A 16,184-nucleotide genomic window follows, 5' to 3' on the forward strand; every position below is an offset into this window, starting at 1 on the left:
ATTAATTTACCAAGACAACCTGCCATTTGGTCTTGTTGGACCTTTGCTCCCTTTAGCATGTCTATACCAATTCTAAGAAAAGGATGAATCAAGGTCATTTCTGAGAACTGCAGTCCATGTTAGTGTCCATCCAAATATAAAGATATATCAAGAAATATCTTTATGCACTTCTCAAATGTCCATTTAAATTGTCGAGGATTTTGGCAATATGAACGTGAATAACTGGACAACTTACAAAGACATACTTTAAAAAAAAAACATCAGGGAGGTCTGTGCTGAATGATCCATTTACACCACCATGCCTGGCCTGCACAAACCACTCAGCGTGAAGCACTGCACAAGTTGGGTTTTCCCCATTCATGAAGCTAACACTGACTCATTTCTCCAAGTGCTGCTGGTCATTCAGCCACCTGCGGGAGCATTTTACAACTATCATGTTGCCTCCCCGGTTCCCAAAAATAACCACGGGTCACCCCTCTCCTCCCTCCCTCCACATCCATCCTTCCTCTTCAACCCCGCCACATGGTTACAGTTAAGTACATAAATCAGGCGCCACCGCTGGTGTGAGAGCTGTAGAGGCAGACAGAAGGCATACACACACATACTCACACACACATGCACATCCCACTGCCGCGGCTCGTCGCTGCTACTGCAGCCGGTGCAGAGCAGGAGACTCGCAGCATTCTCTCCATCACACGCAGGCGGAATGGCTTGAGATCAGACATCGTGGACTCGTCTCGTTCGGCTCACGCACTATGATTTTGTGACTGTCTGAGTATGCGTGCGTGTATGTGCGTGCGCGCGCGCGCGTGAGCCCGCCTTGCCGCGAATTGCTGCAGTGCTGTTTTCCAGGTGTGCGAGTGCGTGTGTGTGAGAGTGTGTAAGCGTGTGTGCATGTAAGAGTGTGTGCATGGTGTTGTAGCCTGGTGTAATTCTCTTACGAATTGTACTAAGCCGGGGAACGGAGTCTGATGTCACATGTGCTTCATCGGAGGACACGGGGCATCTGCAAGCTGGATTTTGTGGAGGATGCTGCGGCAAGTGATACACAGAGGGCTCAAGGCTTCGTTCTACTGGCTGGGCTTATTCGTTAGCAGACATCCCGTTTTCTTCCTCACCGTCCCTGCGGTGCTCACCATCATTTTCGGATCTACAGTGCTGAGCCGATTCAAGCCGGAGACGGACCTGGAGGTACTGGTCGCCCCGACTCACAGCCTCGCCAAGATCGAGCGGAGTCTCGCTAACAGCTTGTTTCAAATCGACCAGTCAAAGCACAAGCTGTACTCGGATTTGCACACCCCGGGCAGATATGGCAGGCTGATCCTGCTCGCCAAGTCCGGGGGGAACATCCTGGAGCTGGCCGATCAGGTCCTGCAGGTCCACAAGCAAGTGTTGGATCTGCGCGTCAATTACAAGGGATTCAATTTCACGTTCGCGCACCTCTGCGTCTTGAGCCACAGGGACAAGCGCTGCCTACTGGATGATATCATCACCATCTTCGAAGACATCAGGCAGGCTGTGCTTTCCAACAGCACTTTCCACAAGGTGCCCATTAGTTATCCGAACACAACATTAAAGGTGAGGGTTTTTTTTCTCTCTCTTTCTCCCTCTCAGCCAGGCCCTTCACGTGCGCATACACGCTCCCCAAACCCATCTCCATCAGAGCAGCAGCCCCAGCAGTCAGCATGTGAAGCTCTGAGGCTGGCCCTCGGAGCTTGCTATAATTTCTGAATGAACAGAAAACACTTGTATACCAGACTGTAATTTGGGGCTGCACAGTGCCTCATATATCAGCCAGCGAAGGGGAAGCCTCTCCATAACACACACACAGCCGGCTTTTCAGTTTTCACCCTCCCTTTTTGGTGCAGGTGAATTGATTGGCTGCATGCCGCTTGCCCTGATCTGCTCCTCCACCTTCACACACACACACACACACACACACACACACACACACACACACACACACACACACACACACACACACAGGGATATCCTGACTATATGACTTTTTTTTTTTGATGCAGTGTCTCCCTCCTGGCTGCACAATCATTGGCCACAGTAGCTATGGCCTTACAGGTATCCCATCTTGGTTGCCTGTAGCTTCACCTGTACTGGATCTGCAGCTGTATTTATTACAGGCCACCCACCACAACATAAAAAAAGAATTCTAGATGCAACATGTAGACATTAAGGTATATTGGAGCTCAGAAGGCTCACATATATATGAGCTGTAAATCTGCTGCACTCTTGCATGATTTTCAATAAGGAATATTCATTTCCATTTGTTGTTGATAGAGATTAGCACACTTTGCAGTATTGTCACTCCACAAGGCAGGCAGTGGAGTGCATTGTGGGTTCAAAGTATAGACTGGATATAAAAAATGGACAGATCACTCTGACATCATCTATTAGTTAGCAAATGACTTGTTGTAAACATTCAAGCTGAGCGTTTTGGTTGTCAACATTAGTGACATCTTAGTGTTTTGAAACTGGTAATGTCAAGTCAGCATTAGTATTATGGCCACAACCATGCTAATCAGCTAATGCTAGCTTTGTTAGCAAGCCATATCAATAAACATAACTACCGCGATGCACAGACATAGAAAATGCTAATTAACACTAAATAATAGACTAATTCTGAAATTTCACTCATTAAAACTGCAAACTTTGGCTTTGAGTATTTGTCAGGTATTTCCAATAAAAATCTCTATAACAGCACAAACATGGTGGAGAGGTCTATCTCCCTAAATATTGGACTTCGAATAGATGTGCATATTGGGTCTGTTGGTCCATGATCAATTCTGGACATCTATATGGCGTCCAAACTAGGTTCACAATTTGGACGTCCAACCATGGCCTATCTTGGACGTGAATAAGACGTTCAGCATTTGAACTTTACAACTGGGCAATTCTTTTGGAGGTCATGGGGATGTCTATGGCAGGTGCAAGAAATTTACATTGTTAGTAAATGTTATATTTTTTTATTTACAAATATCAGTATTGTGTTATCAACATGATATGCATGAATACAAATTATTTATAAACAAACACAATCTATTAATCTATTATGTGTTAGTCTATTGATTTATTCAGTACCTTTTTTTGTTATTTTACATATTCCTGTTTTTTTAACTGGTTTATCTGCTTCAATTAAACAATTTAATTGTTTGTAACGAGGTTAAATCTGTCATATCTGTGATTCCTGAGATTAGGGACAAAACAGGTTTTAATTTTCTAAAATATAATTTTTGATTTTTCAAAAACATATTTACATATAATTGTTACACAAAGTTTTGGCTGTCTCACCATGTTTTGGTACAATCTCCCAGGTGTAACATTTTTTAATAATTTATGTTTTTGCTGGAGAAGTGCAAGGTTTTTGTCAACACCGTCAGACACAAAGAAATGCAAAAATATATATTTTAAATTAAGTTGTTTCAGCTATTTTGACTATTAGCAGCTTCTCTGTTCTATTGTTTATGCACATATGTTTTCAAAGTAATTATACCACATTTAAAAGTAAGATTGTTTTGGCTTTTTATTATTAGAGTTACAGTCATACATATTTTCAGAAGCTTGTATTTAATCTGTATAAGAAACAATCATATTAAGCAACATGCAAATTACACATTTATTGAGAAAATTACGTATTTTTATTGGAAGATCATGAGGGAGGAAACTATATGGTTCTCCAAAAGAGAAAAATAAACAAAAACTCCATATTATGGAGTTGACAAGGTGCTGACGGTGGTGACACAAATCTGACGGTGGTGACACACTAGTAGAAAACAAGATATTATTTCTTTCAAAATGACAATTAAACCTTAACAACCTTTGTAATATCACAAGACACATCATAACAATTCTGTTTTTGCACATGTCAAGTTCTACATCTTAATAGTTCACCAGCTACCTACACAGCAAAATCTCCAGTGTTAATTCAACTCCTATAGTGTTAAAGTTAACACTTTTCCAGTGTTTATATAATTCTCACTGGTTTAGAGTTAAAGTAACACTTTGCAAAGTGTTATTATTTTAACTCCATTGTAGTGTTAAAAATATAACACCCATAGTGTTAGAATTTCACTCTGTATGGTGTGAAGTGTCTTCACTCAGAGTGTAACTACCTAACATTTATAGTGTTGTTTTAGGACACTGATAAGTGTTCACTTTTACACTGGCTTGGGTTAACTCTTTTCACTGAGGGTGTTACTACACAACAACTATGGTGTTATTTATGACACTTTTAAGTGTTTATTTTCACACTGGATTGTGTTGACTGTTTTCACTTAGAGTGTTATTCTGTAACTTTTACAGTGTTATTTTGGCACTTTAAAGTGACATATATGAGCTTTTAAATACTAGTCTGTATTAATTGTCTGAATACAAAAATGCATTAAAGTGCAATTACTGTATGACTACTGTGCTACATTCAGTGAAAATCCTTGTTAAGTCCCTTTACAGGATAAAAGGAGAAAACATAAAATTGGTCACATAAGCATTTTAATAAATATTAAATTCCAAGCACCATACAGCATACGTTCACAACAAAAATAATGGCACAATGTACAGACCATCATCATCACCATAAGCACTTTGCAAATCAAAGGGCTTGTATATTTCAATACAGTCTGCTTTAACAACATATTTTTCATCCGTTTCAAACACTTTATAAGCATGGCAATGTTCACTGAAATTTTCAACCACAAGCTTCTTAACTATGAAGTAGGTGTGACTATTGACCAAAACTATTGTTTTTATTCTGCAAAACACCGGCATCTCATGTTCAGAACCACAACAAATGACCAATCCTGTTCTGTACTCAGTCCCATTAATGTTAACCCAATTAGCAGAGAAAGCCTCTTCTGCAACAGCAGGCAAGCCTAGGGAGATCATTTCACTATTTTCCTCACTATCAACATCAAATGATTTCAAGGGCCCATACTCAACATGGCTTAAAGGACATGTCTCCCACTTGTATGCTATGGATGTTTGATGTTTTTTGGCAAGTGACACTGTGATGTTCTTAAAGTTCTTAAGGGTGTCTTTGAACACCCTATGTTTAGCCTCACCTCTCATGCTCCATACATGCAATAATGGCCCAATTTTTCTGATGCAAGTTGGGTAGTGCAACATAAAGTGGTGTTTGGGAATCATGTTCCTACCTGGATACAACAATTTGAACAAGTCATGATGTTCCATTGTTAAATGTTTTAGAAGCACAGTCATGCCATGTGTAACAGATGGAGAGAATATGATGTTAATTATTTGCAACAATAGCAATAGCATAGTCCAGTTCTGATTTCCTTCTGGCACAATATCACCAAAAATTAAAGGAATGTTTCTTATCAGACAAAGAGTCTGAATGGAGTTAAGACCTATACTATTACCACTACTGTCTAAGTTCACCCTTGTTGGACGATTTTTGGTCTCCAAGTAGCCATAGTCAAAAGCATAGATCCGTGACAAAAGAGCAGGTTTCGGCAGAAAATTGTCTGACAGATAGTCCAACAGTAACTTTATCTCATATTGTGCTACCCCTTCGAGAATATCATGCATAATGTCCAAGGAAAAGTTCTGGCAAACATGAAAGAATTGAAGAGTGTTCAGTGTAGAATTCTTTCTTAAGCCAAACACATGTAGCTTTTGAGGATCAGATTGCAACTCACTGCAGTACATTTCAAAAAGTTCTTTCCCTCGTAAGATGATCTTTGGATCATCCTCAGTATACACACTCTGTGCATCCTGTTTTGCAATTAAACACAAACGACAAAAGTAACGTCCACTGAAAGACTCAACAAAACCCAAAATTGAGTGCATCCCCAAGTTGTCCCCAGTTATCTGACATATAGTGCCATGGACCTTTTCAGATGAGAAGGGTAAATCAATGCCATGGCTCTCCAAAAACTTTATGTCATCAATCAGAGGCTGTAAAATAGGATCAAAGCCGTATTTTTTCACATCTTCTGCATGAAACAATGCAACCAAATGAATGTTCATCAATGCAGAATTTAACTTTGGAGGCAGATTTCTGAGGACAAAATAGATTGCACCAACTTTGTGAACACCACGTTTGGAACCAAGTGGATTAGCAGTCTCAAAGTCATCATAATAAAGCTGAATTTGCAAAGAAGTCTGTGGTTTTGAAAACAATGGATGAGACTTATAGTAACTCCCATCACAAAAGTCTTCATATCTGTCTTCTTTTGATACACATAGTTTAGCAAGCAGCTCGCAAATATAAGAATTGCGACATATAAATTTGATTGTTTCCAAAATTGGAATGTACACAAAAGTGTCTTTTACTGGTACCTGGTCATAAGTGCCTGATTTTTTATTTAACCTTGTATCATAGCGTATTCCTAAAGTCTTTTCCACTGGATCCACAATTCCCCATTTTTCACGGAAATATGACTTTCTTTTAGCTTCAGTGTCGAACTTCTCAACTGGATTGTCAAAAGTCTCAAGACATTTTTCCACTGGAGATCTAACAGGATTTTCTGTTGGCACAACGTTCAGTACTTTATGTTTAAACTCACAGTGCAGTCCATCTGCAAAATCTTCCAAATCACAAACAAGTGATGACACAAAACTATTTGCCAAACCACTACCATTGAGTTTACCAATAATTTTAGTGCAAATTGCTTCAGAATTTTTTTTAATTCTTTGACCTGACCCATTGTTTTCAGAACACCCAACCTCTAGGCTCTGAGTAACACTTGTTCCTGCAACTGCTATGTCTGTATCTTGTAATCTGTCAAAATCAGCTTGAAATGACTCTGAGGGTTCTGCATCACCACTTTGACAACAATCTTCATCATGAACACTATTTAAATGTTTTTTTAAACCAGAATATGTAGTGAACTGACGGCTGCAACCATCTTGTGAACAAGCCAACTTAAATTTGGTGCTTGGATAAAAACTGTGACCTAGTCGCAAATGACTTATCAAAGCCTGACTGGTGCTATGCAGAGTTTGACAGATAAAACATTTAAACATGGTTCTCATTCAACATTTTGGCACGCAACTCACGAACACGTGGTGACTCATCTGTTGAGGTGGCATCAATGTTGAATATGGTGGTCTGCACAAAACTGTAGAGATGAACCAGTGACTCGTCGTAAGATAAGTTGAACACGTAGTGGGATTTGAAAAGTTCATCAAAAGCACTGAGTGAGCTGGTGGCTTGGCAGGGGATGAGCTGTTTGTCCACTGCGATGTAGAAGGTGTCAATGCTGTTCTGGGTTCGACCAACAGCGAGGATGTATGGTTGTTTACCATCTCTTGCTTGCAAGTGTTCATCAATGCTGCAGCATGACTAAAAACAAATGAGATATTGACATATAGGCCTAGCTTATACTTGCTGAGTATGAACCATTCATTCAGTTTGACATTATGTGCCTTGCTAACTTATTACAAAATACTAAGACACATACTTCATGGAGAGGAAAACTAAAAAGTGCAAAAACTGAAAAAGTGTTTTGTAGGATTTTAAAAAGTGAGACAACATATTTACCTTGTGAAAGTGCACCATTTTGTGTGCTGCATCAGTTGGACTTATTTTGGTTCTCCTCTTTCGTCCAGCTGTGGGTGGCAAAAGTTGAAGGAGTAGCAGCAGAGAGGCCATGTCACTGTCCCAGTCTGTGTATGGTTGAATTTATAAAACAATTTCAAAATGACAGGTAAAAATAAATATTATTAAAATCAAACAAGCATGGTGCGACGCCTACCATTTGCATCACTCTCTGTTGGTTTCTCAGCAGCTTTTATCAAACGACACAGGTCAGTTGACTGAGTCAGCTGTTTGGCTTCTTTAATAACCTTTGGCTTGAATGACATGTCCCACTTCTCAAGCAACTTGGTGGCTGTTTCAGCACCAAACAGCAGCAGGAAGTCTTGATTGACCTGTTCATCATACACACAGGACATAAAGACAGTGCTCAACATTGTTTACATTGCAATGTGATTTTGACCAATATGGGATATAGCCTGACTGGGATGACCAATGATCACATCTGTTACTGTTGCCATCCACATCAGCAAAACAAAAAAAAAAAGGATTAACAGTTGAAAATATCAAGTGATTTGACTTACTAGTCCTTTGACATCCAAAAAGCATGGAAATGTTTTGAAGACATCTGCAGTTCTTTGTGGATCATGCACCAGATCCTGGCGATGTTGGAACGTCATTTTCATCTTCTGAAATACACTTGCTTCATCAGGAGAGTGAACAAGAAATGAGATGGCCTCCTTGCAGGCATCTCCATCAAGTTGCTGAGGCAATGTGGTTGCTAATCTTCTGCGCTTAGGCCCTTGTTCTTGATGCACTGGGACTTCCTTCACTGGCCGTTTGGTTGTAGACCTGGACGCTACATATCCAGTGCCTTTCACTCCGTCGTAGAAATGCTCCTGTCACATTTAAACATAGATGAAAAATAAACATCAAATGCGATCTTACAGACTTTGCAGATTCAGCAAAAAGAAACCCAAGGACTATTATCATGTAACAGGTGCAATACATGTTAAACAACATCCACAATTTCAATACAGTTTTATGACAATAGTTATTACGAAATAGGAATTAAGATTTCTCTTTTAAATCATTTAGCTGATGTAATTATTCCATGATGAAAACTAAATAATGTGCTGTTTTACAATCACTGCATGACTTACATAGCCGTTTGGAGAAAATGGATCCTTCAATGAGGGAAAGAGTGTAATTATTCCAAGGGCATATTTCTCCTTTTGCTTACGGGAGGGAATTCTGCTATAGAGGAAATACAATTGACAATGTTAAATCAGAAGTATGTGTCTTTACTGCAGTATACATTACAAGAATATTCCATATGGCCCATCTTTACTTTTTTATTAGGTACTATTACTCTTACCCATGTCTCTCAGTCATATCACTTGCCAATATGTTAACAAGCTGCCGCCGGGTGCGGTGGCTCAGTGAATTTTCGGCATTGTATTCTTCAAGAATTTCCTCTCCACCAGGTTTCCTAGTCAAGGCATTTTTAACCATCTGCTCATATAAAAGGGAAAATAATAACAATAAAAACTTGTTTGTCAGTAAAGGTGAAAGTTTAGAGGAATGTCAACAAACCTGTGAAAGACATATCTAGCAAGAAGCACTAACTTCTACTAACATTTTTTCATACAGGGCAAGTTGGGAACCACCATGTTTTGAATTTCAATTTGTATAACAATCTACAGTATAAATGGTGTCAACTCAAAAATACAAAAGACATTTTCTGTTCTCAATTACCTCTTTTGCAGCCTCTGACACAGAAACATTTGGTGCAGAACTGTCTTTGCTGGATCTACTGCGGCCTGCAGGAATGCCCTTTTCCCTGAGGTCACTGTCACTTGATGAAAGTGATATAGTGTCCGTGAGGGAAGATAATGTATCCGAGGAGGATGGTGTGGAATGAGCTAAAGGACAAAAATCTTTGGGAGAGATGATTTGGTTAACTTTCTTTAGGCTACTCCACAATGCCATTAATAACACAATTTCAATGTTCATGTTCAGACAACATTCTATACAAATATGACCCAGCCCTGTCCACTGTCATGTATATTGCATGAAGACAGGTCAATGTCATCTGCATCAAGAGCAAAAGAACTTGGCTCTACATTGAGTGGGCTATACTATGAAAATTTAAGTTATGATAACATTTACCTTCATCTGAAATCTTTTCACGTATTGTCAGGCATAGGTCTGGTTGGGCCTCCAGTAACTCCAGAAAAATGTCTTCTTCGACAGCTGTGTCAGTTTCATCGAAAATATCAAGGTCAGCAGCATCCGGAAGTCCAAACTTGGTTTTGGCTTTACAAAAAGATAAGCATAATGTCACCTAAAACGCCTGAAAAACTTTTTTAAAAACTAATTTTGACTTTTTTATTTAGCTAATATTTATTAACAGCTGTTTTACCTGTCTTTAAAATGGTTAAATTAGACAAGTCTGCAGCAACAATATAGGCCTAGGCCTACTGCTCTGTACTGTTTTTAATGTCACACATTAAAATAAAATGTGTTAACATTTAATTCGTTTTTTAAATAGATGAGATGCAAACATGATGAACTGATACATGTGCAACAAATTTTGTTCTGCCAGGTTATCTTACCTTCACTGATGAATTCTAGATAAGTGAATCCTGCGTGCAATTTAATGTACTTCTTTACATTGAGGTATTTCACTTTCAGCAACATGTCTTACAACAGCACCTGGTGGAGAGAAGGGGGCACAGAATATTTTTTACCATATATTTAAACCATAGCTTAAGTGGCAACAAATCCGGACAACTTTAAGAAAATATTAGGCTATACATTGTGTGATGATCTGTGAAGGGGTGACAGACCACTTCAACCTCAGGAACATAATTTGGCTTCCCCCTGCGCACTAAAATAGCTGAACTTGGGTACACAGAAATAGCATCCAATGAATTATCCACCCATCCACATGTTTATAAGACGACAACGGCGATCTTCTCGTCTGCACGCAGGCTAGATACTTAGTTCTGCTATGTTGCGAGTAAATCGCTGTAGCCTACTTGGGGAAAAGCATCTCTGTTTAAACCATGTCAGGATGATAATCCACATAAAATTTCCTGTTGAACGCACACCTGCCTTCATCACGCTTTCACTTATGACAACAAATATCCCTTATACTGTAAATTAATGAGTGCAAGTCTTACATTTATATCGGGAGTTTCTGACACATGCACAGCCGTCTGGCTAGTTGCTACTTTGTGGTGGTTGTTTTGTGACACGACATGCTAGGATTATCAGTGGAGGCGACGTCAACGACCCTCAGTCGTTATACCGCTTTGTCTTAAACACTGGATGGTAGCCTATTTCACTAAAACTGTAGAAAAGGGGAAAATGTTCCCTTAGATTAGGCCTACTACAACATGTATGATATATCCTAACCGTTAGCAAGCAATCCATGCACAAACGCAGCGCGCCTTGCTTGGTCACTAACATCTAACAGAATTCCATAACCCCCTGCCACTTCAAAGATTTGTAGGCTAGGCTACTGCTAAACTCGCTGGTAGCACGTGTAATTAGCCTATCTTGACGCTTTCCAAAACTTGACTTGAACGTCTCTATGTGATTGTTTAGTTCACTTTTAAATAGGATATTTCTGAGGCGAATGTTCGCTTCCCTTAAAAGCAGTGGGCTAAACGCATTTGTCTTAGCTGCCAGCTAGGCTACCACAAATTCAAATTTTAACATTACATTTAACATATCCAGAGGATAGCTAACTCCTCCCTCGTTTCATTTAATAAGCATTGAACACTGGAAAGCATTTCTCTTATGACATTAGAACTAACTAGAATTGAGAATTATATTGAGCACGCATTTATTTTCGCTGCAATATTAACTTGTTATAGAGGATAGTTTAGCTACCTAAGCTAACGAATCCCATCTCTTACCGCAGATGAATACACTCCACATTAGGAAAATATTGCATGCTTCTGATAAATAATGTTATAGGCTAGTTAGTTACAATATTTAATAATGATAAAATAACATAGGTCTTGTTGTATAGTTCTTACCTGAACAACCTCCTCGATCTTGACAGCAAACTTCTGGCGGACTCCTCATGCCCATGAGCGCGAAAAACCCGGATGTGGAAATCAACTCCAAATGAGTGTTATAGTATTGACTCTTTGAAATAACTCCGGCTACAGAGCTTTTTCAGCACCGTTAGTGTTACTGTAACTCTCAAACCAACACTTTTCAACTCGAAATTTTTAACACCAGTAATTTTAACTCACATCAACACTTCGGATTTTGCTGTGTACTACTCCTTGATTCCTAAAGTTCTCTGTGGTTGTGTGTTTAGACCTTGCTGGACTTTCTCTCCTTTAGACTCTCTGTGCTTGTTTCCAAAACCTTCTCTTCTGACTTTTTTCTCTTCCTTTCAGATCACTGGTGTTCTTTATTTTTCCCTCTTTCACTCTATTTCTCCATCTTTCCCTTTCCTTTATGAGAAACTCTTTCTTCAACTCAGGCTGGCTGTTATTTTTTTCTCTCTTTCTTTTTTGATCATCCCTGTTCCTTCTCTTTCGTTCCTCTGCTGACAGGTTCCCCTTTGCTATTCTAGCCTGAAATGTACCATTTTTTTAATTACTATAATTCTTCTGAACCTTGTGCTTTTTCACAGATTAAGGATGAATATTCACAACACAATTATGCATTAAGCAATAGAAATGCTATCCAGCCATTAAGTTTGATGTCATTAGCCATTTCCAGGTCCAAACTCTGCTGCAGATCCCAAAGCAAAGGAACTCTGCGGCATCACTGAGAGTCACAAACTGTCTAAATTCTTTCATCTTTAATAAAATGATCAGTGTGGCTGCACTAGCAGGTGTAACATCCAGGCATCCATGAAAACAGAATATATGAAATTTAAAGTTAAAGTTAGATTGCTTGTTTCCACCTGAACATGATATACCAGCTCTGCTACCACTTCCAACATAAATGGAGACAGAAAACTAAACAGCAGTGACTATTGTCAGGTTACTGAAGTTGGGCTAGCTGGTATATAGTGATGTGCTACGTGATCGCTAGCGACACAGCTGTGTTAGCATAACATAAACACAGTGAAGCTGGAGGATGAATGCTAACTTTTTTCCACTTGATAAAAGTTAACGTGAGGGTTTCCGATGGTTAGGCTGACAGTGATCACTGGCTGTTTTTAGGGGCTTGTTCAGATGTAATAGAACAAGATAAAAAGCATTAAAACATTTTAACAGCACAACAGGCTTAACAAACACAGAGTAGTTTGGGCCTGGAAGCAGGATTCATACATCATCACTTAAAGAATAGCTCTCGGGGGACAGCTAGCTCAGTAGATGCCACATGATCGAAAGGTTGGGCGTTCAAATCCAACAAACAGAGGCTATCCTGGATTGGTAGCTGCCCACTGCATCACTGAGTGAATGGGTTAAATGCAGAGGACTAAGCATTTTCCTACAGGATTAATAATGTATACATACACAATGAGATTCAAGATAAGGCAAATTTGATAATATTTGACACATCCGTGAAGCAGAAATATCAGTAAAATACACAAGAAGTAATATGACTGAAATATTAGTAAAAAATAACTTAATATAAATGGTGAATAGCACACTTTTGTGACATTTGTCAACATCATTAGAAAAAGGGTCAACACCGTCAGACAAAAATCCTGATGGTGTTGACATCTGATGGTGTTGACAAAATACCCTACTTTCTCTAAAGATTAGATCAGCAGACATCTCCAAGATGTCTGCTGATCTCTGTACAGAAAACATGCCCTCCACCCTCTGGAAACATTAGACTGCAGATACTATAGAAGCAGTATAAAAATGATGTCTAAGTTGTTTGATATTAATAAGACATCCACAATGGCCACGTTTGGATTATAGGTAGCCTGTAACACAGAGGTCAGACAGACGGCAACATAACATTCATAAACAATTCCTTCAGTGGACCAAAATTGTACATCCAAAAACAATTTATAAAAGATGTCACTCCAAGTCACTTTGCGCAGTGGGCATAGACTGCTTTGACTACCTAACTTGAAGTGCTACGAGTATATACCAGAGTCTATGAGGATTGACTTCCTGTTGGAGCCAGCCAAGTAGCTAGTAGAAGAACTAGAGTTTCGTGTTTCGTGTCAGCTCCAAAGTTTGTTGCTTACAGTAGGTAAAGCATATGCTGCTTTACTGTCCTGCTGGACACTAATGTTATCCATAATTTACAAAATGTACTTACTATTGTGTTCAGCGTGGCTTGAAAAAGTGACTAGGCCTGAAATCTAACCAGAAGAGTATTTACAGAGGTAGGACAGCAAAGAAGTTGAGGATCAGTTTCCCATAGAACCACAGGTCTTTGTCAACTACCGTTAACCAGTGATGGGAATAACGGCGTTACAAGTAACGGCTTTACTAACGGCAAGTAATCTAACTAATTACTCTTTCTATCATTACAACGCCGTTACCATTACTAACAAGAAAATGTAGTGCGGTTGCGTTAATATTTTTCAACAAACAGACGGTTGAAGCTGTGTTCAGCTTACCACATCTTATATCAGTTGCACGGAAGTAGCTGTCTACATAAGTAATCTGGGCACTACAGCTTTAAGCAGCTGCGCACGCTCCAGCGGACGGGAATCACTTTCTGGCAGACGATCACTTTTTGGCACACAGAAATAGTCACTCTAATATCCATTTTATACACCACTAGTTAATTTCATTGTGATGTACAGGCCACTTTACACTTTCTCTATCTGCAGCACATGTACAGTGGGCTCAGACTGACATGAACACAAATTCAGAGTATCACATGCTTGGATTCCAGGATGGTGGGTTGTAACTTCCTCCAAGAGCTGCCACAGCAGAGCCATCCGAGCAGCATCAGTGTCTGAGCACAGTGATGAGGCCATCCATCGCGCTGTTACAGACTGTTTGGCTCCTAATATTCAGTTAGATAGACAGACAGTGTATTCTTCTTTTGGATGTCAAGTTGTAGCCCAGCGTGGTTTTAGAATTTGTGTTTTCTCTTCATTGAGCCGTTTTATTCAGTGTCATGTCATTTCCCAAAAAGAATGATAAAGCACTCTTTTAGAAGGTGGAAAACCATGTACCTGCCGATGTGGTACTTTAAAAAAGACATCATTTTGGCATTGAAGATCATCATAATTTGATCTCATTGCTTTGCTGTATTAGAATTTGTGTTGTAGATTGACATAGGCAAGTGCTAAATATCACATAAAGCAACACGTCATATTAGCAATATGTCACCATAAACCTCATGCAGACACTGATTCCTGCTAACTATTGTTTTGTCATATACAAATAAAGTAGTTGGAATTTCATTCACCAAAAACTGAAACACTGACAGGCTGTTACAACAAATAATAATACATGAAGCAATTCTTCAGATAACTGCATCCAAAATGATTCAAAAGGCACCAACAAGAGGCACACAGTCAAAAAGTCAAGGTTCACTTCAATTAGCAGGGGTGACACATAAGCAAACAGCTGCAGCCAGATGTTTCAGAACCCACCACAGATTCAAAGTAACCATGTTTCTAATAATCCATAATTCTTCAAGTCTTAATACGATTAATACAAGTTGTTTTAAGTCTAAAAAAATGGAAGAGAAAAACAAGCTATAACAAATTTTAGTATCAGGCTGTTTGTTTTCTGCTTTAAAGTTTTCCAATCCCCATGAACTTAAAATTTGGCAGTCTATGGGGGTTGACTGTCTTTTTCAGTTAGACTCAAGAGGACACTTTAGGAACTGCACTGGCTTCAGTTTTTAGCCCTGGAGGCTGATTTTTGGATGTTCAATCCCTCTACCCCATGTTTTTCCCTTTGCTGGCCTTCATCTTTTTCCTATTATAGTTCCTACAGCCACAAGAATCTGCTGTTGCACAAAAGTAAATAGAAAAAAAAGATCTTTTGAGGCTGTTTTCTGAATGACAGCTACTGCTCTACATAAATGATCAATGTAATGCTAAAAGAAAATAAATGGTAGTACTGAAGAGCCACTAAATTAGAATGAGTCATTTCACTGTCATTTGCCACTTCAGAGTGAGGTAGTTTATTACATTCTTTATTACATACATTTTTTTTCAGTGCCATTTCCTACCTTGCCATCGTGCTGTGCCACTTAATATAAACATGTGAACGTGTTAACGTGGGGTACAGCTTCAGTAAAACAGTAATTTAATGTTTTTGTACATTCCTATAGCTGCAAGTTTATACCTTATATGGACAAAAGTACTGGGGCACCTACACATTACACCTCAAGGAGATCCTCAGCCATTAAAGTCCCATGCTGTGAAGCTTCTGGCACACAGTTTTTGTGCTGCTGTTAATGACAGAAGAGGTTTGGAACTGTTAATAACTGAACTGAGCTCTGGCAACTTTTATACACTACCAATCTCAGCACTCTGCCACCCTACTGTTTGGTGTGTTGGAGTGTTGTGCTGTGATGGAGATACCACACTTCCTGGGGAGCTGAACAAGTTCTACACACGGTTTGATGCACTGAACAACACGCAAGTGAAGAAAGCCATGCCCCCCACCACTGACCAGACCATCTCTCTGCCTGCAGCCGACGTGAGGAGAATTTTCACCAAGGTCAACCCACGGAAAGCTGCTGGACCAGACAACATCCC

The 16,184-nt window shown here is 39.4% G+C and overlaps 2 protein-coding genes across 3 annotated transcripts in view; one reads left to right on the forward strand and one right to left on the reverse strand.

Moving 5' to 3' along the window:
- Positions 1–724: 724 nt before the first annotated feature.
- ptchd4 (patched domain containing 4) overlaps positions 725–16,184 on the forward strand; it is a 71,012-nt gene continuing 55,552 nt past the window's right edge. The window contains exon 1 of one of the 2 annotated variants that reach the window (XM_080882383.1): positions 725–1,578. In XM_080882383.1, the coding sequence (XP_080738509.1) occupies positions 979–1,578 (600 nt within the window). In that variant the 5' untranslated portion in view covers positions 725–978. The remainder of the gene's footprint in view (positions 1,579–16,184) is intronic. The other variant, XM_080882384.1, reaches the window with a different exon arrangement.
- On the reverse strand, positions 4,735–11,805 carry LOC308397047 (uncharacterized protein). The gene is made up of 9 exons (XM_080882771.1): positions 10,129–11,805; positions 9,683–9,829; positions 9,269–9,450; positions 8,889–9,025; positions 8,674–8,767; positions 8,095–8,409; positions 7,731–7,905; positions 7,517–7,641; positions 4,735–7,318 (listed from the first exon to the last, which is right to left on the reverse strand). The coding sequence occupies exons 1-9, from the start codon at positions 10,211–10,213 to the stop codon at positions 6,992–6,994; spliced, it is 1,587 nt and encodes a 528-aa protein (XP_080738897.1). The 5' UTR covers positions 10,214–11,805; the 3' UTR covers positions 4,735–6,991.

This window comes from Rhamphochromis sp. 'chilingali', assembly GCF_963969265.1.
Source record: "Rhamphochromis sp. 'chilingali' genome assembly, chromosome: 5".
NCBI classification, from domain to species: Eukaryota; Metazoa; Chordata; class Actinopteri; order Cichliformes; family Cichlidae; genus Rhamphochromis; species Rhamphochromis sp. 'chilingali'.